This window comes from Brachyhypopomus gauderio, unplaced genomic scaffold, assembly GCF_052324685.1.
Source record: "Brachyhypopomus gauderio isolate BG-103 unplaced genomic scaffold, BGAUD_0.2 sc164, whole genome shotgun sequence".
Taxonomy (NCBI): domain Eukaryota; kingdom Metazoa; phylum Chordata; class Actinopteri; order Gymnotiformes; family Hypopomidae; genus Brachyhypopomus; species Brachyhypopomus gauderio.
This window is the reverse complement of record NW_027506985.1, coordinates 14,755-40,393: the sequence shown is the minus strand read 5'-3', so window position 1 is coordinate 40,393 and position 25,639 is coordinate 14,755. Positions and strand designations below refer to the sequence as shown.

Below are 25,639 nucleotides of genomic sequence, written 5' to 3'. Positions count from 1 at the left end.
TTGGTGACTCCTCTTTAGAGGGAAGGAAAAATCGTAGGAAAAATCAAACCTGCCATGCAAACGTCAATGCATTTTGTACTTGTTGTTTCTTTTCCTACGTGGCCCGAGTCGTGTGTTAGTCAATCTGCTCCCTTCCATGTTGGTTTGGGGCCTCTTAGGTTTGACTGAGGAGTGAATACTCTAGTTCACCAGGACACTTTACTAGTCCTTCTGTGATAGTGAACATGGTGGAATCTAATTTGCACAGATGTAAAAAAAAAAAAAAAAAAGTTGTGTTTTTAATAACTGATGGTTGAGATTACTGAATAAAGCATTTGTATGTTTTCTCAGTAGCGCAAGTGGGTGTGTGTCAGGATGTCCTGTAGATCGGTAAAATAACAATTACAGCAGGTCTAGAATCAGATTAAACTTTATTCACTTTTCTGTGATGTGCAAAAACGGCAGTTTTTTTCTCTGCTGCAAGTCATTGTTCTGCTTTCTTCTGACTGCACTCGTGGTGGAGCTGAGAAGAATCCACGGTGGGGCATGTGCTGCAGAATCGGTGTGCAGTAGAAGTGCTATTGCTGAACAGAAGGTCTATTCCTGATCTTACTGTAAGCACAGAAGTGAAACACACACCATCAAACATCACAAGCCACACTGATGTAAAACACCACAGATTTATTCGTTTTACAAAAATAAATGCAAAATTTCATATCTACATGAAAAGGATTTACAGGCTAAGCACTGTCTGGTCCCCAAGTGTCACATCTGTAAACACGTTGTTTTGTGAAGCACAACACTCCTAGGAAGCTGTAACCTTCATATGGCTTACACAACCTCTGTTGGTGATCCTCATCTTCAGACTAAGATTAGGGACTATAATATCTAGATCAAGATAATCCTGTCATCAGGATTTATGAGGCTTTTCTGTTGTGGATATGAACTTGTACAGCAGTTGTTTAATGGCATCAACACATACAAAGGTATGAAGGGATTAAAGGGGACAGATGTGTTGAATACTACACTTTAAACACTGTATCTGTACACTGTAGATGCACACGACTGTGCTTAATCTCATTAGTGTTATACATTCTATATAACACTATACAGAAGTCTCTTGACAATTTCATGTGTGTTCTCTTATGTCCATAGGCATGTTTGTATTCTGTCTATCCATTGATTTGTTTGCACTGGACATACATGGACATCAGTGGGTTGTGCCTCTTCAGTAATGGTAGACCTTGATCTGATTCTTCTTGTCCAGGCTGAGCTGGACCAGCCCATTGGTGTGCGGGGCAGCTGGGTAGCGTGTGAAGAGAGGCCTGGGCAGAGGTTCAGGAGAACACAAGGGTGCAAGAGAGTGTGTGTGAAAATATGATGCATTCTGTTCCCGTACTGGTTTGTGTGTGATACGTACATGTGTATAAGCTGAGGGGGAGAGAGATTGTGAAAGGATACACATTTGGGTCTTTGCGTCGTGATTCCAGCCACCTTTTGTTGTCGTCGATCAGTCTCTGCAGCCTCTGGCCATCTAGCTCAGAGGAGAGACTACACACACACATACACACACACACGCACACACATAATGGAAAAGCACTGTATGAGTTCATCAATTTTCCTTTCAAAATCAACAGCAGCACTGATCCTGTGAGCGAGAGTGAGAGTGAGAGATTGTGACCGAGCCTGCACAGGTGTGCAAGTGTGTGTAGTCACCTTGCTGGAGTGTATCCACTATATGCTCTGGTAGCCCTCATGGGATAGCGGGCACTGGTATCCATGGAAACTCCTAAAATCAGAGCAGTCTTAATACAGGTAGTGCGGTTTAGATTTCTGAAGCCAATTTGACACAGCAGGTCTCTACACTGCACCACCCTTACACTGGAAAAGATCGGCATTATCCTAGCACAGAAAATCAATGTGAAAACTGCTTTTTCAAAAAATCCTTATTCATTGGCATATAACTTTTTTTTAACTGTAATGCAAATAGTTACTTTCCCTGGTAACGAGTTACTTTTATTATAGAGTAATTCAGTTACTAACTCAGTTACTTTTTTGAACAAGTAGTGAGTAACTATAACTAATTACTTTTTTAAAGTAACGTTCCCAACACTGACCATTAATGGTGGAGTGTAAGAAGCTGTTCTGAGCCACTGAAGAGGAGGCGGGGCTTGGTGTCCATGCCCAGGACGGGGCAGGAGGGAAGGAGGAGGACGGAGGTGGCTGAGGGAGGGGCTGGACGCTCCTCCCAGTGAAAGATTCCAGTTCACCCAGCACTGTGTTCAGCTGGCCAGAGATCTGCTGCAGGGACTCTGCTAACTGCTGCACTTTCACTGGCCTTGCATGTGCTGAAACAGAGAGTGGGAGTAGCAGAGAGGAAGACCAGAGTTTAGGTGTATTACTGCTAGAGAAATAAAAACATCAGATAACTATGAACCAACAAGACCAGAGTGGACTCTAGAGCTGTTTACAGTTATGGGCATATTTTTAGTTTTCACAGTTTGCTTCCTTGCCACCATAAAAAAAAAACTGTGGTAGTAAACTTTGTGAAAACCAAAATTAGTGCCTTCTCAAAATGTCTGCCCGTGTGTGTGTGTTGTGCATGCACATGGAGTGTGTGTCTCACTCGTCTCCTCTTGGCCACACACACCACTCGTCTCTGACTCTGTGACATCAGAGACTCTCCGATCTCCCACGAGCCGCTCGCCTTCATCACATGACAGCTGAGACAGTAAAACATTGTAAAGCCCAGGTAGGTATTAATGTGGGTTTGTACGTAAGTGTGTGGGTGCAGGCATACGTGTGTGTGTATGTGTGTGTTACCTCCTCTGCCAGTGACGTCTCCAGCTGGCCGAGTCTCTCCTCCTTCTTTCTCAGGATCGCGTGGCCCTTCTGGACCCTCTCCCTCAGCTTCTCCAGCTCACTCACCTCCTACAGCACAGGGGAGCAGAACATCTAAGAGGAGCTATACTCATGCTTCCTACTCTCTCCCATCTGACCTGGCTACATGGCTGTAGGCACTGCAAGACCTAACGTGCTTAGACCCACCACGGCACTGAAACCGTCTAAAGTAGTTAACGATCTCTTAATATTCTCAGATAAAAGGTCAATCACTCTCCTGGTTCAAATCCTACCTGACCGATCGTTACAAATTTGTACTTGAAAATAATGAATGCTCATAAGGATCTGTATTGGGTCCCATGTTATTCTCATTATATAGGCTAGCAAGCATTTGTAGGCATGGTATTAGCTTCCATTGCTATGCAGATGATACTCTGTTATATATATATATATATATATATATATATATATATATATATATATATATATATATATATATATATATATATATATATATATATATATAACTGACTCAGTTATATATATATATATATATATATATATATATATATATATATATATATATATATATATATATATATATATATATATATATATATATATATATATATATTCTAATTTGGATGATGTCAACACTACTACCAAAACTGAGAACTGCATCCAAGAAATAAAGAACTGGATGGCGTCTAATTCTCTTCTTCTAAATTCTAATAAGACTGAGGTGTTACTTCTTGGATTCAAGGGTGCTAGAAGCAATGGGTCTGATCTTCTTATTACACTAGATGGCTTTTCAGTAACACCTGAATTTCCTGCTAAAAGTTTAGGCGTCACTAGTGATTAGGATCTTTCATTTGACACACACATATGCAATGTCACTAATGCTGCCTTTGCACCTTCATGTAATATTGCCAAGCTGAGACATGTACGTTCGGTATCAGACGCAGAGAAACTGGTCCACAATCTCATCAAGATTGGACTACTTTTAATTGGATGCTCTAAACAGTCCCTAAAGAAAGTCCAACTTGCTGCATTCCAACTTGAATCCAAGAGCCAGAGTCCTAACTAGGCCTTGAGAAGTGCATCACATTAGTCCTACTCTCTCAGCATTGCACTGGCTCCTGTTTAAATATCAAACTGATTTTAAAATTCTTCTGTTGGCCTATAAAGCATTAAATAGTCCTCCACAATATCCGAGTGAACTCACTGCATACCATAATCATCTCACCTGCTGCTCTCTCAAAGCACAAGATTACAGCCGAAGACAGAGTAATGTCTCAGTACCCTCATGCCTGTGGTCACCTCCAGGCCCCTCCCTTTAGTTATGCTGCTAGGGATAAGCCTGCTGGAGCCACATGCTAAGTCACTGGCACGTGTGCTATATATATGGAAGTTTAATTTGATTTTACATATTAACCTGCATTCTGTATCTTGACTACATGTTTCTACAAAGACAATTCCATAAAGGAGCTAGAAGATGCTCTGGGTTGCCAGTGGATGTGCTGATGCCGTGGATGCATGTGCCAATACGGCCAGCATCCTACCTGAGGCCCAGCATCCATATTGGAGAGACTGTGACTGCTCAGATAGACACAGGACTATAAATATGAACTTAAAGTTGCTGGGCCAATTGAGCATGGCTTCCCTTTGGGATCTTGGTCCTCCCAAGGTTTCTTCCTAATCCGCATAGGGAGTTTGTCTCTGCCACACTTGCCCCTGTCTTGTTCAATAGGGATCTGGACCCATGCGCTTGTGACACCATGTTTTGTAAAAAGCGCTTTATAAATAAAACTGACTAGACTTGACGGACCTGGCAGAGAGGCTGAGCAGAGCCTCCTGCAGCGGACCTCTGCGGGCTGGGGTGGGCCGTCCTTAGTGCCGCCTGTCTCACTCTCAGACAGCTGGTCTGTTTCTCCAAGAACTGTCTTGCTCTCTGCTGGACACCTTCACCTGAAATATACTCCTGCAAGCTAGAGAGAGAGAGAGAGAGAGAGAGAGAGAGAGAGAGAGAGAGAGAGAGAGAGAGAGAGAGAGAGAGAGAGAGAGAGAGGAGATTACAAACGAGTATATAAACATATGATAAATACATACAATCGGACAGCCTCCCTCCCCACCCACACCCACCCACACCCACATACTTGTCTATGCTGCGGGAGGTTGTGGGAGGTGGGCACAGGGGAGAGAGGAGGTTCCATTTCCTCCACTTGGAGGGAGCCCTCCACACCAACACAGATCTGTACATGTACACACTCTGTGTACCTTGCATTTGTGTCACCAGAGACCAGTACTGACTTGGTCAAAGCTAATGTGTGTGTATGTGTGTGTGTGTGTGTGTGTGTGTGTGTGTGTGTGTGTGTGTGTGTGTGTGTGTGTGTGTGTTTGTGTGTGTATTACCTGAGCCTTCTGTGGAGTTCATCACATCTAGCCTGAAGTTTTTCTCTCTCCTCCATCATCCTCTTGCTCTCCTCCCTCTCCCTCCTCCTTCCCTCTCTCTCTTTATCCAGCTCCTCCCTTTCTCTCCTCCTCTCATCTCTTAATTGGTCCAGCTCTGCACGCAGACTGTCCCGTTCTCTCAGGACACGTGAGAAAGCCTGGGGGACACACAAACACACAACCTAACATAACAGTTCACAATGACACACACACACACACACACACACACACACACACACACACACACACACACACACACACACCTGGGGGACACACACAACCTAGCATAACAGTTCACAATGAAACACACACACACACACACACACACCTGGTCACACACACTCACCTCTATCCCCTTCTCAACTTCATCTCCTTCCTCACTCAGCTGTTGTCTCCTCTTCTTCAAATCTGCAGCCTACAGACCAACAGTACAAACACACACACAGATCATTTTATCAGGCAGCTGAGTGACTGGACTGAAGATTCACACACATGCATGCACGCACATGCACACGCACACACACACTCCAGACATGACCTATTCATTTTTTTTCTTCAAAACAGGTCATTGAGTCAGTTAACTTCTCAGCACAAAGAACTGACTGACGAATGATTAGTAACTTATAACTACAGCTATACGGGCACCTAATACAATGGAGCTCAGTGTACCAGTTGCACATACACACTCAAAGTAGCTAAAGTACCTGAGTTTGGAGTAGCGCACACACACCCACACACTCAAATAAAGCAGGTAAAGTACCTGAGCTTGGTGTTGCACACCCACACACACACACACACACACACACACACACACACTCAAATAAAGCAGGTAAAGTATCTAAGTTTGGAGTAGCACACCCACACACACACACACACACACTCAAATAAAGCAGGTAAAGTATCTAAGTTTGGAGTAGCACACCCACACACACACACACACACACACACACACTCAAATAAAGCAGGTAAAGTATCTAAGTTTGGAGTAGCACACCCACACACACACACACACTCAAATAACGCAGGTAAAGTACCTGAGTTTGGAGTAGCAGTTCCTGAGTTTTGAGCTCTTTGGTTTTCATGTCCAGTTGCTCAATCATCTTCTGCACTTCTAACGCCTAAACACACACACAAGAAAAACAAACAAATACAAACAACTCTCACCGTCTTTATACACATAAACACCCGACTGGGTACGGCAGAAGAGGCGTTTTTGCACGTGAGTATCGTATGGGTGTGGGATCTTACTTTCTGCATGTGTATTTTGTGGGTGTGTTGGAGCTGAGAGTCGAGCTGTAGTCTGAGCTGATCCAGCTGGGACGTGTGCGAAGCCTGCATCCTCTCCCTCTCCTCCAGATGAGCCCTCAACAAGCGCTCCCTCTCCACGCTCTCCTGCACACACACCGTGTGATGAACACACATTGGCTCGGTCTCTCAGGTGATCACTGAGCTGTGAGTAAATGAATTCTCCCTGCCACACCTCCTCCAGGTGCTTTTGTCTGAGGGTGAAGAGCTGCTCCTGGTGCTCCTGCGACACCTGCTCCAGCTTCCTGCTGTGCTCCCTCTGCACCTCCTCCAGGTGCTCATGTCTGAGGGTGAAGAGCTGCTCCTGGTACTCCTGCGACAGCTGCTCCAGCTTCCTGCTGTGCTCCCTCTGCACCTCCTCCCTCACCTCCTGCAACAGACCAGACAACTCACCACACATACACTCACACACACACACACACTCCTTCTCTCTCTTTTTCTTTTCTTCGTCCACGTCCAGCTCAGTCTCCTCTGCCACCCTGAGTTCACTGTCCTGCTCATACACAGACAAACACACCAACACATGCAAACACACATGCATAAACATGCATGTACAGACATTCACAAGATCTGTGTGTGTGTGTGTGTGTGTGTGTGTGTGTGTGTGTGACAGGTAGAGCAAGGTGCTACAGTAACACCAAGATCACGTGAGCACACACAGTGATGTTAGTGGCGCTGTATAAATGTGTATAAAAGCTGGGAACATAATGTGTGAACAACTGCAGTGTAAAGACTACAAAGGTGACAGTGAGCTAAAAATCAGAGCATTATATTCTAGCAGGTGTTTTCACCTCATGGACAGACGCCTTCTTCGGCTCTTCATCCTCCTCCTCTTCATCCATGGCATGGCCGTGGCATGGCTGAGCACACTCCCGCTCCTGGGCCACTAGTTGGCGGTAGTGCTCATCACAGGGGTGGTCCCAGGTGGACTGGCCCGTGGAGAAGTTGAAATAGTATACTTCTCCAGTCACATCCTGACTGGAGAGTAGGAAAGAGAGACAAGCTCATCACATAGATAAACACACACATAAAAACACATGACATGTAGACAAGCCTAGGTTCTCCAGCACAGGACTGTCCACAAAGGTGTCAATATGTCAACATCTGAAACACTGAGTGGTGCTCTGGGTCTCATTGCTCAGATTAATAGTGCCAGAAGGCCAAGTCTACAAGCAAATCTGCTGCATAGAGTGATGAAATATTAATTTTATACTTTGCAATTGTTAGTTTCGGGGACAACTAACATTAAATATCCCCTGGATCTTGTCTTTATGTGTTTTATGTATGAAGGTACTGACTCATATAAAGACACCACTGTTACACCTGACAATAAGGTTATAACATACTTCCCCCCAAACCATTTGAATACAGAATCCAAAAATGATTTAATATGTTAAATTGTGTCTGATCTTTCATGTCACATCATACTCTCCAACTTCAAAAATCCTCCTCTGTCTGTTATATTTTCTCTTGCCCAGTCTTACTTCCCAGTCAAAATATTCAGTCTTCTCCAGACTTGCAGTTCCAAGGTCTTTAAAAAAAAGTTGGGCTTTCTAATTTGCTCATCTAATCACCTAGGTCATAAGTGATTCAATGCCCACTTCTTGCAAGCTTCCAGAGAGTCCGTGTGACATTATGACACTCACAATAAAGTCCTGATGCATCCTACTTCTATAAATGGTACTTAAAATTATAACTGAGTTACAGGGGACAAAGGGCCTTGGTACGTCAGGTAATCAAGAGCCTGAATGAATGAGACAGCATGAATGATACGTAGAGTTCTTGGAATGGAAGCCATTCCTCAATTAAGGGCACATTAGAGTATGCTTGGATTTTACTAAAAGGAACCAACGCTCACACCAACGCTCACTGCTCTGTGTGTAAGGATAAGAAAACTGGGTGACTGTATGAGAATGAGTTTGTCCTACCAGGGTTTCCAATCAGGAGGTAGTGGGGCTACAATCCCCTCTCTGGCCAGCCACAGCAGCTCTGGCTCCCCATCAGGGTCAATGCCAATTTCTCTGGCATACTCATGGACCTCTGAGGAGGAATACGGATAAGATGAATATACCCACAATCAGTATGATATTTTCAAATCAAGTAAAATCCCACAAATTCAAATAGTTAAGTCCATAATGCATGGAGATTGATTCTATGTTATAAAGTGTAGCTATAGCTTGGACGAACATACAAGAGTCCCAACTGGACATGTGTTGTTAATATTATTATTATATATTATTATTATTATTATTATTATTATTATTATTATTATTATTATTATATATTATTAAGTTATTATGTCAACATTATAATTTAGTTATTAAATGATGGAACTGTTGTAGCTTGTAGACTTTATCAATGGTGGATATTAAAGTATACCATTTCAGTAACATATATTAAAGTTTTATCCGGGGTCCTAAACTGTAACAGGTAGTATGCGACAGCTAATGTACCTTGTTCAGATGGGAGATAATTCTCATCCTCTTCCAGGATCAACTGGTCTCCAACTGGTCTCCGAAGGGCATCTGCTGTCATGTTGACTGAACATTAAGAAAAAGATTATGTACTATACGAATAACAGTGCAGTAGACAGATATTGCTATATTGTCTGTGGATCACTGTCTCTTGGGGGTTGTAGGGCACACCTGAAAATCCCACAGCAGGTAAAGTGAAACCCAGCACGCCTCACAGTGAGGCTCAAATGCCTTGTAAGTGTTTCCCAATGAACAAGTGATTATAAGAAGGGCTATGGTGCCATGTGATGTCATCAGAATGTGGGGAGAATGCTTAAGAATTTGTCATGTTAGAAATCTGTTTCTTTTTAAAAATGTTTATTTTTATTTGCTTTTTCCATGGCCACATGGACAATGTTAACATGGTGGGATTTATGAAAATTGTGCTGAGTCAAAGAAATCAAAGAAATAACCCATGCTCCATTAATTATATTATCCTGTACACATGAAATAAAGAGCTTGACAGTCATCAGCAGAATAAATATACATGTTATTTTTCTGAACCTTAGAAACCTACTACATAAATGTGTATATTTAATTTTTAATAATTATGAACAAGCCTATGGAAATCCATACTCATAAGAACTAAATATACTGTCTTACATAGAAGTATAAAATTATGTACAGTATATGAAAATATATTTTTCTCACCTGGTGTGTCTATGAAGTTTTTCTGTTCTTCTGTTCCTGCCTTGGCTGGTCACTTCTCCTGGGGTAAAAAAAATCTCCTGGATGAAAAATTTGAAAGAATAGAAAGATAGAAAGATCTAGAAAAAATAGAAAGATCTGGGAAGATTTGTAAGGATTGTAGGATTGATAGGATTCTCAGATTGTAGGTTTGATAATTCTCAGAGCCAAATGTCATGCGACAATTTCTCAGCTTTTCAGCATCGAAACTGAATCCAAACATTCCACCTTCCCAACCAAACATTCTAAACCAAACATTCCAAAGTTGAGTAGCACGTGATATGACAATTTCCTATTTTTTTAACTAAAACACCAAATCAGCCAGGCTGCTACAATAACCTGATGCAGCCTGGCTTGTACCCAAAGGGTTCATACCACAGACCGTATATCAGTAGCGAACCGTGACCATTAAACCTGGGCCCGCTCCCATCCCCCCGAAAAAAAAATGTTTCCTCTCCTAATTAACTGCAATAAAGAAAAAAACTGAGACGACAGTACAGCTTTAGACACGCAATAAACAGTAATATCTGTACTAGATAACTTCTTAACAAAAATAAGGTTCCAACAAAATAAGGTTCACAGCTCCGTGTTCCTCGGAAGCGGAATATGTAAACAACGCGCACGAGGACGTCAAAGGAATGAATCGGAACTAGCTAGTGGTGGTACGCTAACGACAGCTAGCGTCGCCACAGCAGGCGGAAATTATCATACAGTTAAGCCCGCCCACTAAGAGGGAAGATATGATTGGTCAATTTTACTGTCATTTGAAACTGGTATTCGCTAGTTGCACGGGATGACGTGTTACTACTTCCGGTTTTTCGAGGGTGCGCGTGAATAGTTCCGCTCCGGCACACAGGACAGACGCGCAGAAGCGAAGATGGCTGTGTTTTACACTAGGTGCCTCCAAGATCTACCAAAGATTACCATCACCGATGTGCATCGGATAGTCCAAGCGGCCAGCTCAACCCCGAGGAGCAAAAGGGAAAAAGGATATAAGATGTATATATCCAGTTACATCGACAACTATGAAGGTATGTCACACCATTACACAGCTAGCTAGGCAGCCTAGTTAGCTACACACCCACCCTGTGATTTAGCTGAGCTTATTGTCTAACTAGGACTCTAACGACGGTTGTATCCAGTGTCAGATGTTTTAATGACATTCAGTGTAACTTTTATGTATATTGTAAATGATGTCCTGTTTAAATGCCCACAGTTTCAAACAGAGATTCGTCAGGGAGAGTGAGCATCAGGGCTACCTGTTACAGGTCGATGAGGAAGAGTGAAAAACCTCACGACCTCAGAGTAGGGAGGAAAAACAGTGTTTGTTGGTTCACAGCCTCAGTTGTTATTTACTGTATATTTAGTATAATACATGCAGGGTCCAAATATCTTAATGACTTGGCAGTGGTAAGTATTTTGTACCCTGCGCCTGTTCCTTTGTTTTACTAACACTGTTTTACTAACACAGTTCAGTGATTCACTAACTTTAAAATATTTGAAGAAAATTGAGACAAGGGATATGATAAAAGGTAGATAAGTTTATCGTTATTTCTTATATTGCAGTAAGAGGGAGTAAACTTATATTGCTTATACTCTTGGTGATACAATTGATAACCTGCCGTGATTAAGCCCAGGGGTGTCCCGACTTGTGTGTAAAGGTCTGGGTTGGAAGCAGGTATTTGCTACATAATGAGCAGCAAAAAACATATAATTAAACAAGTGTAATCAGTTGTTTAAGCATCTATTGTTATATATTTGGCTGGAATAAAAACCTGCAGCCACACCATTCCTTTGCATATAAAATTGGACACCACTCATTTAGCCTGAGATTTTGACTGGTTTTTTTTTTATGTTTAGATTGTCTTTGAAGACCGTGTACCGGTGGACATTGCAGTGGCCGAGTGCTCCTGTGTGGCTGGGACAGCACTCTGCAACCACAATGTTGCACTACTGTTTCAGACTGCACACTACTCCACACTGAACCTGGCTGCTGTACCCCCAGTCCTAAGCTGCACAGAAACAACAACGCTGGCACAAGCCAAGAACCATGGTGAGTATGTGTTCCCAACCATACCAAAGTTAAATTATTTCTTCAACAAGCTACATTATGAGCTGATGTACTATGTCACATCAACAAACATTTAAAGTAGTGTGATCATTCTTTTATGTAATTAATAGGGTGTGAAACCAGGCAGAGTAAGTGACATGGTATTTTTGTCCTCCAAGCCGAAGCAGTTTACAGTTGCTGATGGTGTAAGGTAAAATTAATTTTCCTATGTATGCTTTGCTTACTGTATAACCTTTGTTGTATGAGTGTACAAAGTCCTTACTGTGGAATTCGATTTTTCAAAGGAGTAAACGTTACAAGGCAGTGCGAGGGGAGCTGCCAGATCCAGATGTCCTCAAAGTTGATGAGCAGTACAAGGACTTCACTGCCGACATTGCTCCACTCATCACCACCATGGCCATAAGTGCTGACGTCCCGCTGGTTGATTCAGCTTTTGGGAAAGTCCAGGCGGGTAGTCCCATATCCTACCAGCATCCAGTACCAGTGAGTTGGGTTGTAGTACACCATCCAGATGCCCCTCTGCCACCACCTCTACCTGTAGACGGCTATAGGCTTGAGCCTACTAACTGCCAGTTCGTGTGCAGTCACCAACAACACCTCCATCTGCAGTCACTTGTCACTACATTTGACATGGCAAGGAAGATAGAGGTTGCCATCAGAGAGCAGAGCAACTCTGTGGAGTGGCACCGAGTCAGGGGGCCAAGAATAACTTCCTCCCGATTCAGGGAAATATGCCATGTCAGAGGTCAGAGTTCTGCAGAAATCCTGTCACAAAGGATTCGAAAGGGAGTGAATCAAACTGCTGCAATGAAGAGGGGATTGGCACTGGAACCGGTTGCCATACAGGAGTACTGCAGAATAAAAAACACCAATTACTGGCCTTGTGGGTTTGTCATCCACCCTGATGCCCCCTGGTTAGGGGCATCTCCTGATGGTCTGGTGTTTGACCCGACTGAGAGCCCACCCTTTGGACTGGTGGAAATTAAATGCCCCAATGCAAAAAGCTATGTGGACTGTAGCTACCTGAAAATGCGGAGTGGCACACTGAAATTGAAGCAGACTCACAGTTACTACTGGCAGGTACAAGGCCAGCTCCTACTTACAGGTATGGAGTGGTGTGATTTTGTTGTATTTGCAGAGGATGATATTCTCATTCAGCGCATATACAGAGACTGTGAAGTGGCTAAAACCATTAGAGAGAAGGGAGATTTTTAATTTTTTTATTTTTACATGTCAGTGTAATGACTTCTCATCACGTTTGGCAGTTATCTATTTAAAATGCAGTAAATTTATGAACTAATGATATTTTAATGATTGATTCTTAATAAATCTTAAATGTGTTGACATTGAGTCCTTTTCTTTATGCTACCATGCTTTCCCATATGTGTAAAACAATGCCGAAACCAGACTGAGCAGAATCTTATACAGAGAGACAGAAGAACTACAAGATGTAAATATAGAACTGCCCTATATTTGTAGAGCTGATAAAATAAATTAAGGTGGCATTAAAGTTGTACTCATTTAGTGTATAATAAAAAAAAAGATGTAATACAGAAACTGAATAATGGTTGTTTAACACTAGAATGACTAAAGAATACTTGGTTGACTTGGTTGTTTCCAAGCATGAAATATGCATATATAAACTGCCATAACCCTCACTGAAATAATGAAATTGAATTGAGCTCTCTTCTGTATATCTCTACTAAATTGGTAAGTTACAGTGTTACTAGTAGTAAGTACTAGTGTTACAGAGAGAAAAGGAAGAGACTGAGATGTTACACTAACAACAATCAATAATGTAGTGTATACAGTGTGGATGTCTATATGTAACTATAACGTGTGTGTGTTTGTGTGTGTGTGTATATATATATATATGAGACAGAGAAAGGGAGTGAAAGAGAGATGTTATACTAGGGGGCTTTCTGAATGTACCACAGAGTTGCTGCCTGAGTGTTTCTTTATGAATTAACATAATAAAGGCTGACTTATGGCTCTCTTAATTACTGGGAAGAAGGAGGGGTGATGTCCTCAGGATCTTGAAATTTCAGTCATTCTAGTGTTAATCAATTATGGTCAAGGAGTTATTATAACATTCATAAAAAAACTATTTACAAGCACCAAATAAGCAAACATTATATAAAAAAACAATAACAATGTATATATATAACTATACAAAACTATATAACTATAATAAGTATATAACTATATATATATATATATATATATATATATATATATATATATATATATATATATATATAACTATAATATAATAAGGCCAGTCTTCTCTCTTTAACCCTGAATGCACTCATTATTTCCAACTAGCTCGCTATCTCTTCGTGTTGATATTAATACTAAAACCACGGAAGTGCTCAGACCGGAACTTCTCATGCACACCCTCAAATGCCGGAAACAGAATGGACGCCATCTTGTGCATGGAGCCAATTGCGCTGAATTATAACTGCCAGGCCCTCTGTAAACGAACAACGGGCATCACAGTGCTGATAGGGGGAGACACAGACTCACAGGCTTCCACTTAACCCCTCACCTTCCAACACAGATTGAATAGACAGGGGTGAATAATTTATTTGCTTATATTTTTGTAATTGTTTAGATGTCGATTGTCAAACTGTAAGTAGATAAAATAAAATTGGATAAATTATATTATATATATTTATGTTTTAAGAATATTTTTAGGCCCTCTGAGAGGGCGTAGAGGGCCCTGACAGTTCCCCACTGGTATTTAAAGTCCAGGTGAGATCAGCTGTGATGTGGAGTCTGAGGTATTTGATGCTGTGCACACGTTCCACTTCATCTCCATCTATGAGTAGAGGGGCATGTGCAGTTCTTTTAACTGTGCGGTAGTCTCTGATGATCTCTTTAGTTTTGGTGGTGTTCAGAGCTAGGTTGTTGTCTGAGCACCACCGTGCCAGGTGCTGAATCTCCTCTCTGTACTGAGTTTCGTTGTTGTTAGAGATGCAGTCTATCACTACTGTCTATCACATATTTCACAAATGTGTTGAAGACATGGATGGGGCTGCAATCATAAAAAGTGTGAAGAGGTCTGGACTGAGCACACAGCCCTGCGGTGTACCAGTGTTTAAAATGATTTGGGATGATGTGTGGTCCCCTATTCTTACCACTTGTGGTCTGTTAGTGAGAAAGTCTTTGATCCATGAGCACAGTGAGGGGGACAGACCTAGATTGCAGAGTTTATGGTATGGTCTTCTAATAATGTTCGAACCACAGGCATCTCCTTTACCCAAGAGTGGTGCAGATCTGCTCAAGCAGGCTCACAGTGATAACGTTTTAGATCTAGTCAATCAGGCATTCACAGAACACATGTTGGAGGTGGGTTTTGTGGCCCTGCTTACAGTTGTATTTGGTGAACACACTAATCACCAAATGTATTGTTAATACCAGGTGTGATTGACCCTTCATGCAGTTGGTGACTCCTCTTTAGAGGGAAGGAAAAATCGTAGGAAAAATCAAACCTGCCATGCAAACGTCAATGCATTTTGTACTTGTTGTTTCTTTTCCTACGTGGCCCGAGTCGTGTGTTAGTCAATCTGCTCCCTTCCATGTTGGTTTGGGGCCTCTTGGGTTTGACTGAGGAGTGAATACTCTAGTTCACCAGGACACTTTACTAGTCCTTCTGTGATAGTGAACATGGTGGAATCTAATTTGCACAGATGTAAAAAAAAAAAAAAAAAAGTTGTGTTTTTAATAACTGATGGTTGAGATTACTGAATAAAGCATTTGTATGTTTTCTCAGTAGCGCAAGTGGGTGTGTGTCAGGATGTCCTGTAGATCGGTAAAATAACAATTACAGCAGGTCTAGAATCAGATTAAACTTTATTCACTTTTCTGTGATGTGCAAAAACGGCAGTTTTTTTCTCTGCTGCAAGTCATTGTTCTGCTTTCTTCTGACTGCACTCGTGGTGGAGCTGAGAAGAATCCACGGTGGGGCATGTGCTGCAGAATCGGTGTGCAGTAGAAGTGCTATTGCTGAACAGAAGGTCTATTCCTGATCTTACTGTAAGCACAGAAGTGAAACACACACCATCAAACATCACAAGCCACACTGATGTAAAACACCACAGATTTATTCGTTTTACAAAAATAAATGCAAAATTTCATATCTACATGAAAAGGATTTACAGGCTAAGCACTGTCTGGTCCCCAAGTGTCACATCTGTAAACACGTTGTTTTGTGAAGCACAACACTCCTAGGAAGCTGTAACCTTCATATGGCTTACACAACCTCTGTTGGTGATCCTCATCTTCAGACTAAGATTAGGGACTATAATATCTAGATCAAGATAATCCTGTCATCAGGATTTATGAGGCTTTTCTGTTGTGGATATGAACTTGTACAGCAGTTGTTTAATGGCATCAACACATACAAAGGTATGAAGGGATTAAAGGGGACAGATGTGTTGAATACTACACTTTAAACACTGTATCTGTACACTGTAGATGCACACGACTGTGCTTAATCTCATTAGTGTTATACATTCTATATAACACTATACAGAAGTCTCTTGACAATTTCATGTGTGTTCTCTTATGTCCATAGGCATGTTTGTATTCTGTCTATCCATTGATTTGTTTGCACTGGACATACATGGACATCAGTGGGTTGTGCCTCTTCAGTAATGGTAGACCTTGATCTGATTCTTCTTGTCCAGGCTGAGCTGGACCAGCCCATTGGTGTGCGGGGCAGCTGGGTAGCGTGTGAAGAGAGGCCTGGGCAGAGGTTCAGGAGAACACAAGGGTGCAAGAGAGTGTGTGTGAAAATATGATGCATTCTGTTCCCGTACTGGTTTGTGTGTGATACGTACATGTGTATAAGCTGAGGGGGAGAGAGATTGTGAAAGGATACACATTTGGGTCTTTGCGTCGTGATTCCAGCCACCTTTTGTTGTCGTCGATCAGTCTCTGCAGCCTCTGGCCATCTAGCTCAGAGGAGAGACTACACACACACATACACACACACACGCACACACATAATGGAAAAGCACTGTATGAGTTCATCAATTTTCCTTTCAAAATCAACAGCAGCACTGATCCTGTGAGCGAGAGTGAGAGTGAGAGATTGTGACCGAGCCTGCACAGGTGTGCAAGTGTGTGTAGTCACCTTGCTGGAGTGTATCCACTATATGCTCTGGTAGCCCTCATGGGATAGCGGGCACTGGTATCCATGGAAACTCCTAAAATCAGAGCAGTCTTAATACAGGTAGTGCGGTTTAGATTTCTGAAGCCAATTTGACACAGCAGGTCTCTACACTGCACCACCCTTACACTGGAAAAGATCGGCATTATCCTAGCACAGAAAATCAATGTGAAAACTGCTTTTTCAAAAAATCCTTATTCATTGGCATATAACTTTTTTTTAACTGTAATGCAAATAGTTACTTTCCCTGGTAACGAGTTACTTTTATTATAGAGTAATTCAGTTACTAACTCAGTTACTTTTTTGAACAAGTAGTGAGTAACTATAACTAATTACTTTTTTAAAGTAACGTTCCCAACACTGACCATTAATGGTGGAGTGTAAGAAGCTGTTCTGAGCCACTGAAGAGGAGGCGGGGCTTGGTGTCCATGCCCAGGACGGGGCAGGAGGGAAGGAGGAGGACGGAGGTGGCTGAGGGAGGGGCTGGACGCTCCTCCCAGTGAAAGATTCCAGTTCACCCAGCACTGTGTTCAGCTGGCCAGAGATCTGCTGCAGGGACTCTGCTAACTGCTGCACTTTCACTGGCCTTGCATGTGCTGAAACAGAGAGTGGGAGTAGCAGAGAGGAAGACCAGAGTTTGGGTGTATTACTGCTAGAGAAATAAAAACATCAGATAACTATGAACCAACAAGACCAGAGTGGACTCTAGAGCTGTTTACAGTTATGGGCATATTTTTAGTTTTCACAGTTTGCTTCCTTGCCACCATAAAAAAAAAACTGTGGTAGTAAACTTTGTGAAAACCAAAATTAGTGCCTTCTCAAAATGTCTGCCCGTGTGTGTGTGTTGTGCATGCACATGGAGTGTGTGTCTCACTCGTCTCCTCTTGGCCACACACACCGCTCGTCTCTGACTCTGTGACATCAGAGACTCTCCGATCTCCCACGAGCCGCTCGCCTTCATCACATGACAGCTGAGACAGTAAAACATTGTAAAGCCCAGGTAGGTATTAATGTGGGTTTGTACGTAAGTGTGTGGGTGCAGGCATACGTGTGTGTGTGTATGTGTGTGTTACCTCCTCTGCCAGTGACGTCTCCAGCTGGCCGAGTCTCTCCTCCTTCTTTCTCAGGATCGCGTGGCCCTTCTGGACCCTCTCCCTCAGCTTCTCCAGCTCACTCACCTCCTACAGCACAGGGGAGCAGAACATCTAAGAGGAGCTATACTCATGCTTCCTACTCTCTCCCATCTGACCTGGCTACATGGCTGTAGGCACTGCAAGACCTAACGTGCTTAGACCCACCACGGCACTGAAACCGTCTAAAGTAGTTAACGATCTCTTAATATTCTCAGATAAAAGGTCAATCACTCTCCTGGTTCAAATCCTACCTGACCGATCGTTACAAATTTGTACTTGAAAATAATGAATGCTCATAAGGATCTGTATTGGGTCCCATGTTATTCTCATTATATAGGCTAGCAAGCATTTGTAGGCATGGTATTAGCTTCCATTGCTATGCAGATGATACTCAGTTATATATATATATATAACTGACTCAGTTATATATATATATATATATATATATATATATATATATATATATATATATATATATATATATATATATATATATATATATATATATATATTCTAATTTGGATGATGTCAACACTACTACCAAAACTGAGAACTGCATCCAAGAAATAAAGAACTGGATGGCGTCTAATTCTCTTCTTCTAAATTCTAATAAGACTGAGGTGTTACTTCTTGGATCCAAGGGTGCTAGAAGCAATGGGTCTGATCTTCTTATTACACTAGATGGCTTTTCAGTAACACCTGAATTTCCTGCTAAAAGTTTAGGCGTCACTAGTGATTAGGATCTTTCATTTGACACACACATATGCAATGTCACTAATGCTGCCTTTGCACCTTCATGTAATATTGCCAAGCTGAGACATGTACGTTCGGTATCAGACGCAGAGAAACTGGTCCACAATCTCATCAAGATTGGACTACTTTTAATTGGATGCTCTAAACAGTCCCTAAAGAAAGTCCAACTTGCTGCATTCCAACTTGAATCCAAGAGCCAGAGTCCTAACTAGGCCTTGAGAAGTGCATCACATTAGTCCTACTCTCTCAGCATTGCACTGGCTCCTGCTTAAATATCAAACTGATTTTAAAATTCTTCTGTTGGCCTATAAAGCATTAAATAGTCCTCCACAATATCCGAGTGAACTCACTGCATACCATAATCATCTCACCTGCTGCTCTCTCAAAGCACAGGATTGTGCTCAGATCCGAAAACTACAAGATTACAGCCGAAGGCAGAGTAATGTCTCAGTACCCTCATGCCTGTGGTCACCTCCAGGCCCCTCCCTTTAGTTATGCTGCTAGGGATAAGCCTGCTGGAGCCACATGCTAAGTCACTGGCACGTGTGCTATATATATGGAAGTTTAATTTGATTTTACATATTAACCTGCATTCTGTATCTTGACTACATGTTTCTACAAAGACAATTCCATAAAGGAGCTAGAAGATGCTCTGGGTTGCCAGTGGATGTGCTGATGCCGTGGATGCATGTGCCAATACGGCCAGCATCCTACCTGAGGCCCAGCATCCATATTGGAGAGACTGTGACTGCTCAGATAGACACAGGACTATAAATATGAACTTAAAGTTGCTGGGCCAATTGAGCATGGCTTCCCTTTGGGGTCTTGGTCCTCCCAAGGTTTCTTCCTAATCCGCATAGGGAGTTTGTCTCTGCCACACTTGCCCCTGTCTTGTTCAATAGGGATCTGGACCCAAGCGCTTGTGACACCATGTTTTGTAAAAAGCGCTTTATAAATAAAACTGACTAGACTTGACGGACCTGGCAGAGAGGCTGAGCAGAGCCTCCTGCAGCGGACCTCTGCGGGCTGGGGTGGGCCGTCCTTAGTGCCGCCTGTCTCACTCTCAGACAGCTGGTCTGTTTCTCCAAGAACTGTCTTGCTCTCTGCTGGACACCTTCACCTGAAATATACTCCTGCAAGCTAGAGAGAGAGAGAGAGAGAGAGAGAGAGAGAGAGAGAGAGAGAGAGAGAGAGAGAGAGAGAGAGAGAGAGAGGAGATTACAAACGAGTATATAAACATATGATAAATACATACAATCGGACAGCCTCCCTCCCCACCCACACCCACCCACACCCACATACTTGTCTATGCTGCGGGAGGTTGTGGGAGGTGGGCACAGGGGAGAGAGGAGGTTCCATTTCCTCCACTTGGAGGGAGCCCTCCACACCAACACAGATCTGTACATGTACACACTCTGTGTACCTTGCATTTGTGTCACCAGAGACCAGTACTGACTTGGTCAAAGCTAATGTGTGTGTATGTGTGTGTGTGTGTGTGTGTGTGTGTGTGTGTGTGTGTGTGTGTGTGTGTGTGTGTATTACCTGAGCCTTCTGTGGAGTTCATCACATCTAGCCTGAAGTTTTTCTCTCTCCTCCATCATCCTCTTGCTCTCCTCCCTCTCCCTCCTCCTTCCCTGTCTCTCTTTATCCAGCTCCTCCCTTTCTCTCCTCCTCTCATCTCTTAATTGGTCCAGCTCTGCACGCAGACTGTCCCGTTCTCTCAGGACACGTGAGAGAGCCTGGGGGACACACAAACACACAACCTAACATAACAGTTCACAATGACACACACACACACACACACACACACACACACACACACACACACACACACCTGGGGGACACACACAACCTAGCATAACAGTTCACAATGAAACACACACACACACACACACACACACACACACCTGGTCACACACACTCACCTCTATCCCCTTCTCAACTTCATCTCCTTCCTCACTCAGCTGTTGTCTCCTCTTCTTCAAATCTGCAGCCTACAGACCAACAGTACAAACACACACACAGATCATTTTATCAGGCAGCTGAGTGACTGGACTGAAGATTCACACACATGCATGCACGCACATGCACACGCACACACACACTCCAGACATGACCTATTCATTTTTTTTCTTCAAAACAGGTCATTGAGTCAGTTAACTTCTCAGCACAAAGAACTGACTGACGAATGATTAGTAACTTATAACTACAGCTATACGGGCACCTAATACAATGGAGCTCAGTGTACCAGTTGCACATACACACTCAAAGTAGCTAAAGTACCTGAGTTTGGAGTAGCGCACACACACCCACACACTCAAATAAAGCAGGTAAAGTACCTGAGCTTGGTGTTGCACACCCACACACACACACACACACACACACACACACTCAAATAAAGCAGGTAAAGTATCTAAGTTTGGAGTAGCACACCCACACACACACACACACACACTCAAATAAAGCAGGTAAAGTATCTCAGTTTGGAGTAGCACACCCACACACACACACACACTCAAATAACGCAGGTAAAGTACCTGAGTTTGGAGTAGCAGTTCCTGAGTTTTGAGCTCTTTGGTTTTCATGTCCAGTTGCTCAATCATCTTCTGCACTTCTAACGCCTAAACACACACACAAGAAAAACAAACAAATACAAACAACTCTCACCGTCTTTATACACATAAACACCCGACTGGGTACGGCAGAAGAGGCGTTTTTGCACGTGAGTATCGTATGGGTGTGGGATCTTACTTTCTGCATGTGTATTTTGTGGGTGTGTTGGAGCTGAGAGTCGAGCTGTAGTCTGAGCTGATCCAGCTGGGACGTGTGCGAAGCCTGCATCCTCTCCCTCTCCTCCAGATGAGCCCTCAACAAGCGCTCCCTCTCCACGCTCTCCTGCACACACACCGTGTGATGAACACACATTGGCTCGGTCTCTCAGGTGATCACTGAGCTGTGAGTAAATGAATTCTCCCTGCCACACCTCCTCCAGGTGCTTTTGTCTGAGGGTGAAGAGCTGCTCCTGGTGCTCCTGCGACACCTGCTCCAGCTTCCTGCTGTGCTCCCTCTGCACCTCCTCCAGGTGCTCATGTCTGAGGGTGAAGAGCTGCTCCTGGTACTCCTGCGACAGCTGCTCCAGCTTCCTGCTGTGCTCCCTCTGCACCTCCTCCCTCACCTCCTGCAACAGACCAGACAACTCACCACACATACACTCACACACACACACACACTCCTTCTCTCTCTTTTTCTTTTCTTCGTCCACGTCCAGCTCAGTCTCCTCTGCCACCCTGAGTTCACTGTCCTGCTCATACACAGACAAACACACCAACACATGCAAACACACATGCATAAACATGCATGTACAGACATTCACAAGATCTGTGTGTGTGTGTGTGTGTGTGTGTGTGTGTGTGTGTGTGTGTGTGTGTGTGTGACAGGTAGAGCAAGGTGCTACAGTAACACCAAGATCACGTGAGCACACACAGTGATGTTAGTGGCGCTGTATAAATGTGTATAAAAGCTGGGAACATAATGTGTGAACAACTGCAGTGTAAAGACTACAAAGGTGACAGTGAGCTAAAAATCAGAGCATTATATTCTAGCAGGTGTTTTCACCTCATGGACAGACGCCTTCTTCGGCTCTTCATCCTCCTCCTCTTCATCCATGGCATGGCCGTGGCATGGCTGAGCACACTCCCGCTCCTGGGCCACTAGTTGGCGGTAGTGCTCATCACAGGGGTGGTCCCAGGTGGACTGGCCCGTGGAGAAGTTGAAATAGTATACTTCTCCAGTCACATCCTGACTGGAGAGTAGGAAAGAGAGACAAGCTCATCACATAGATAAACACACACATAAAAACACATGACATGTAGACAAGCCTAGGTTCTCCAGCACAGGACTGTCCACAAAGGTGTCAATATGTCAACATCTGAAACACTGAGTGGTGCTCTGGGTCTCATTGCTCAGATTAATAGTGCCAGAAGGCCAAGTCTACAAGCAAATCTGCTGCATAGAGTGATGAAATATTAATTTTATACTTTGCAATTGTTAGTTTCGGGGACAACTAACATTAAATATCCCCTGGATCTTGTCTTTATGTGTTTTATGTATGAAGGTACTGACTCATATAAAGACACCACTGTTACACCTGACAATAAGGTTATAACATACTTCCCCCCAAACCATTTGAATACAGAATCCAAAAATGATTTAATATGTTAAATTGTGTCTGATCTTTCATGTCACATCATACTCTCCAACTTCAAAAATCCTCCTCTGTCTGTTATATTTTCTCTTGCCCAGTCTTACTTCCCAGTCAAAATATTCAGTCTTCTCCAGACTTGCAGTTCCAAGGTCTTTAAAAAAAAGTTGGGCTTTCTAATTTGCTCATCTAATCACCTAGGTCATAAGTGATTCAATGCCCACTTCTTGCAAGCTTCCAGAGAGTCCGTGTGACATTATGACACTCACAATAAAGTCCTGATGCATCCTACTTCTATAAATGGTACTTAAAATTATAACTGAGTTACAGGGGACAAAGGGCCTTGGTACGTCAGGTAATCAAGAGCCTGAATGAATGAGACAGCATGAATGATACGTAGAGTTCTTGGAATGGAAGCCATTCCTCAATTAAGGGCACATTAGAGTATGCTTGGATTTTACTAAAAGGAACCAACGCTCACACCAACGCTCACTGCTCTGTGTGTAAGGATAAGAAAACTGGGTGACTGTATGAGAATGAGTTTGTCCTACCAGGGTTTCCAATCAGGAGGTAGTGGGGCTACAATCCCCTCTCTGGCCAGCCACAGCAGCTCTGGCTCCCCATCAGGGTCAATGCCAATTTCTCTGGCATACTCATGGACCTCTGAGGAGGAATACGGATAAGATGAATATACCCACAATCAGTATGATATTTTCAAATCAAGTAAAATCCCACAAATTCAAATAGTTAAGTCCATAATGCATGGAGATTGATTCTATGTTATAAAGTGTAGCTATAGCTTGGACGAACATACAAGAGTCCCAACTGGACATGTGTTGTTAATATTATTATTATATATTATTATTATTATTATATATTATTAAGTTATTATGTCAACATTATAATTTAGTTATTAAATGATGGAACTGTTGTAGCTTGTAGACTTTATCAATGGTGGATATTAAAGTATACCATTTCAGTAACATATATTAAAGTTTTATCCGGGGTCCTAAACTGTAACAGGTAGTATGCGACAGCTAATGTACCTTGTTCAGATGGGAGATAATTCTCATCCTCTTCCAGGATCAACTGGTCTCCAACTGGTCTCCGAAGGGCATCTGCTGTCATGTTGACTGAACATTAAGAAAAAGATTATGTACTATACGAATAACAGTGCAGTAGACAGATATTGCTATATTGTCTGTGGATCACTGTCTCTTGGGGGTTGTAGGGCACACCTGAAAATCCCACAGCAGGTAAAGTGAAACCCAGCACGCCTCACAGTGAGGCTCAAATGCCTTGTAAGTGTTTCCCAATGAACAAGTGATTATAAGAAGGGCTATGGTGCCATGTGATGTCATCAGAATGTGGGGAGAATGCTTAAGAATTTGTCATGTTAGAAATCTGTTTCTTTTTAAAAATGTTTATTTTTATTTGCTTTTTCCATGGCCACATGGACAATGTTAACATGGTGGGATTTATGAAAATTGTGCTGAGTCAAAGAAATCAAAGAAATAACCCATGCTCCATTAATTATATTATCCTGTACACATGAAATAAAGAGCTTGACAGTCATCAGCAGAATAAATATACATGTTATTTTTCTGAACCTTAGAAACCTACTACATAAATGTGTATATTTAATTTTTAATAATTATGAACAAGCCTATGGAAATCCATACTCATAAGAACTAAATATACTGTCTTACATAGAAGTATAAAATTATGTACAGTATATGAAAATATATTTTTCTCACCTGGTGTGTCTATGAAGTTCTTCTGTTCTTCTGTTCCTGCCTTGGCTGGTCACTTCTCCTGGGGTAAAAAAAATCTCCTGGATGAAAAATTTGAAAGAATAGAAAGATAGAAAGATCTAGAAAAAATAGAAAGATCTGGGAAGATTTGTAAGGATTGTAGGATTGATAGGATTCTCAGATTGTAGGTTTGATAATTCTCAGAGCCAAATGTCATGCGACAATTTCTCAGCTTTTCAGCATCGAAACTGAATCCAAACATTCCACCTTCCCAACCAAACATTCTAAACCAAACATTCCAAAGTTGAGTAGCACGTGATATGACAATTTCCTATTTTTTTAACTAAAACACCAAATCAGCCAGGCTGCTACAATAACCTGATGCAGCCTGGCTTGTACCCAAAGGGTTCATACCACAGACCGTATATCAGTAGCGAACCGTGACCATTAAACCTGGGCCCGCTCCCATCCCCCCGAAAAAAAATGTTTCCTCTCCTAATTAACTGCAATAAAGAAAAAAACTGAGACGACAGTACAGCTTTAGACACGCAATAAACAGTAATATCTGTACTAGATAACTTCTTAACAAAAATAAGGTTCCAACAAAATAAGGTTCACAGCTCCGTGTTCCTCGGAAGCGGAATATGTAAACAACGCGCACGAGGACGTCAAAGGAATGAATCGGAACTAGCTAGTGGTGGTACGCTAACGACAGCTAGCGTCGCCACAGCAGGCGGAAATTATCATACAGTTAAGCCCGCCCACTAAGAGGGAA

At 42.5% G+C, this 25,639-nt stretch overlaps 3 protein-coding genes across 7 annotated transcripts; 1 reads left to right on the top strand and 2 right to left on the bottom strand.

Annotated features, from left to right (window-relative positions):
- Positions 1-391: 391 nt before the first annotated feature.
- LOC143501229 (uncharacterized) lies at positions 392-9,752 on the bottom strand. The gene is made up of 18 exons (XM_076994805.1): positions 9,741-9,752; positions 9,030-9,116; positions 8,505-8,616; positions 7,368-7,554; positions 6,752-7,069; positions 6,520-6,663; positions 6,306-6,389; positions 5,618-5,686; positions 5,233-5,429; positions 4,977-5,072; positions 4,649-4,808; positions 2,803-2,910; positions 2,606-2,702; positions 2,097-2,327; positions 1,696-1,768; positions 1,441-1,530; positions 1,183-1,304; positions 392-591 (listed from the first exon to the last, which is right to left on the bottom strand). The coding sequence occupies exons 2-17, from the start codon at positions 9,109-9,111 to the stop codon at positions 1,208-1,210; spliced, it is 2,145 nt and encodes a 714-aa protein (XP_076850920.1). The 5' UTR covers positions 9,112-9,116; positions 9,741-9,752; the 3' UTR covers positions 392-591; positions 1,183-1,207.
- A 288-nt stretch (positions 9,753-10,040) lies between these two features.
- Positions 10,041-13,191, top strand: LOC143501243 (uncharacterized). Its single transcript, XM_076994838.1, has 4 exons — positions 10,041-10,807; positions 11,637-11,829; positions 11,958-12,037; positions 12,132-13,191. The coding sequence occupies exons 2-4, from the start codon at positions 11,827-11,829 to the stop codon at positions 13,060-13,062; spliced, it is 1,014 nt and encodes a 337-aa protein (XP_076850953.1). The 5' UTR covers positions 10,041-10,807; positions 11,637-11,826; the 3' UTR covers positions 13,063-13,191.
- Positions 13,192-15,683: 2,492 nt separating this feature from the next.
- On the bottom strand, positions 15,684-25,626 carry LOC143501230 (uncharacterized). Of its 5 annotated transcripts, none has more exons than XM_076994807.1 (18): positions 24,868-25,624; positions 24,157-24,243; positions 23,662-23,773; positions 22,525-22,711; positions 21,893-22,210; positions 21,661-21,804; positions 21,447-21,530; positions 20,835-20,903; positions 20,452-20,648; positions 20,212-20,307; positions 19,890-20,049; positions 18,097-18,204; positions 17,898-17,994; positions 17,389-17,619; positions 16,988-17,060; positions 16,692-16,822; positions 16,475-16,596; positions 15,684-15,883 (listed from the first exon to the last, which is right to left on the bottom strand). In XM_076994807.1, the coding sequence occupies exons 2-18, from the start codon at positions 24,236-24,238 to the stop codon at positions 15,881-15,883; spliced, it is 2,214 nt and encodes a 737-aa protein (XP_076850922.1). In that variant the 5' UTR covers positions 24,239-24,243; positions 24,868-25,624; the 3' UTR covers positions 15,684-15,880. The 5 variants fall into 5 exon arrangements, with proteins under 5 accessions (XP_076850922.1, XP_076850926.1, XP_076850924.1 ...); XM_076994811.1 differs by having other exon boundaries at positions 16,733-16,822; positions 24,868-25,622; XM_076994809.1 differs by lacking the exon at positions 15,684-15,883 and having other exon boundaries at positions 15,933-16,596; positions 21,893-21,982; positions 22,073-22,210; positions 24,868-25,626.
- Positions 25,627-25,639: the final 13 nt, after the last annotated feature.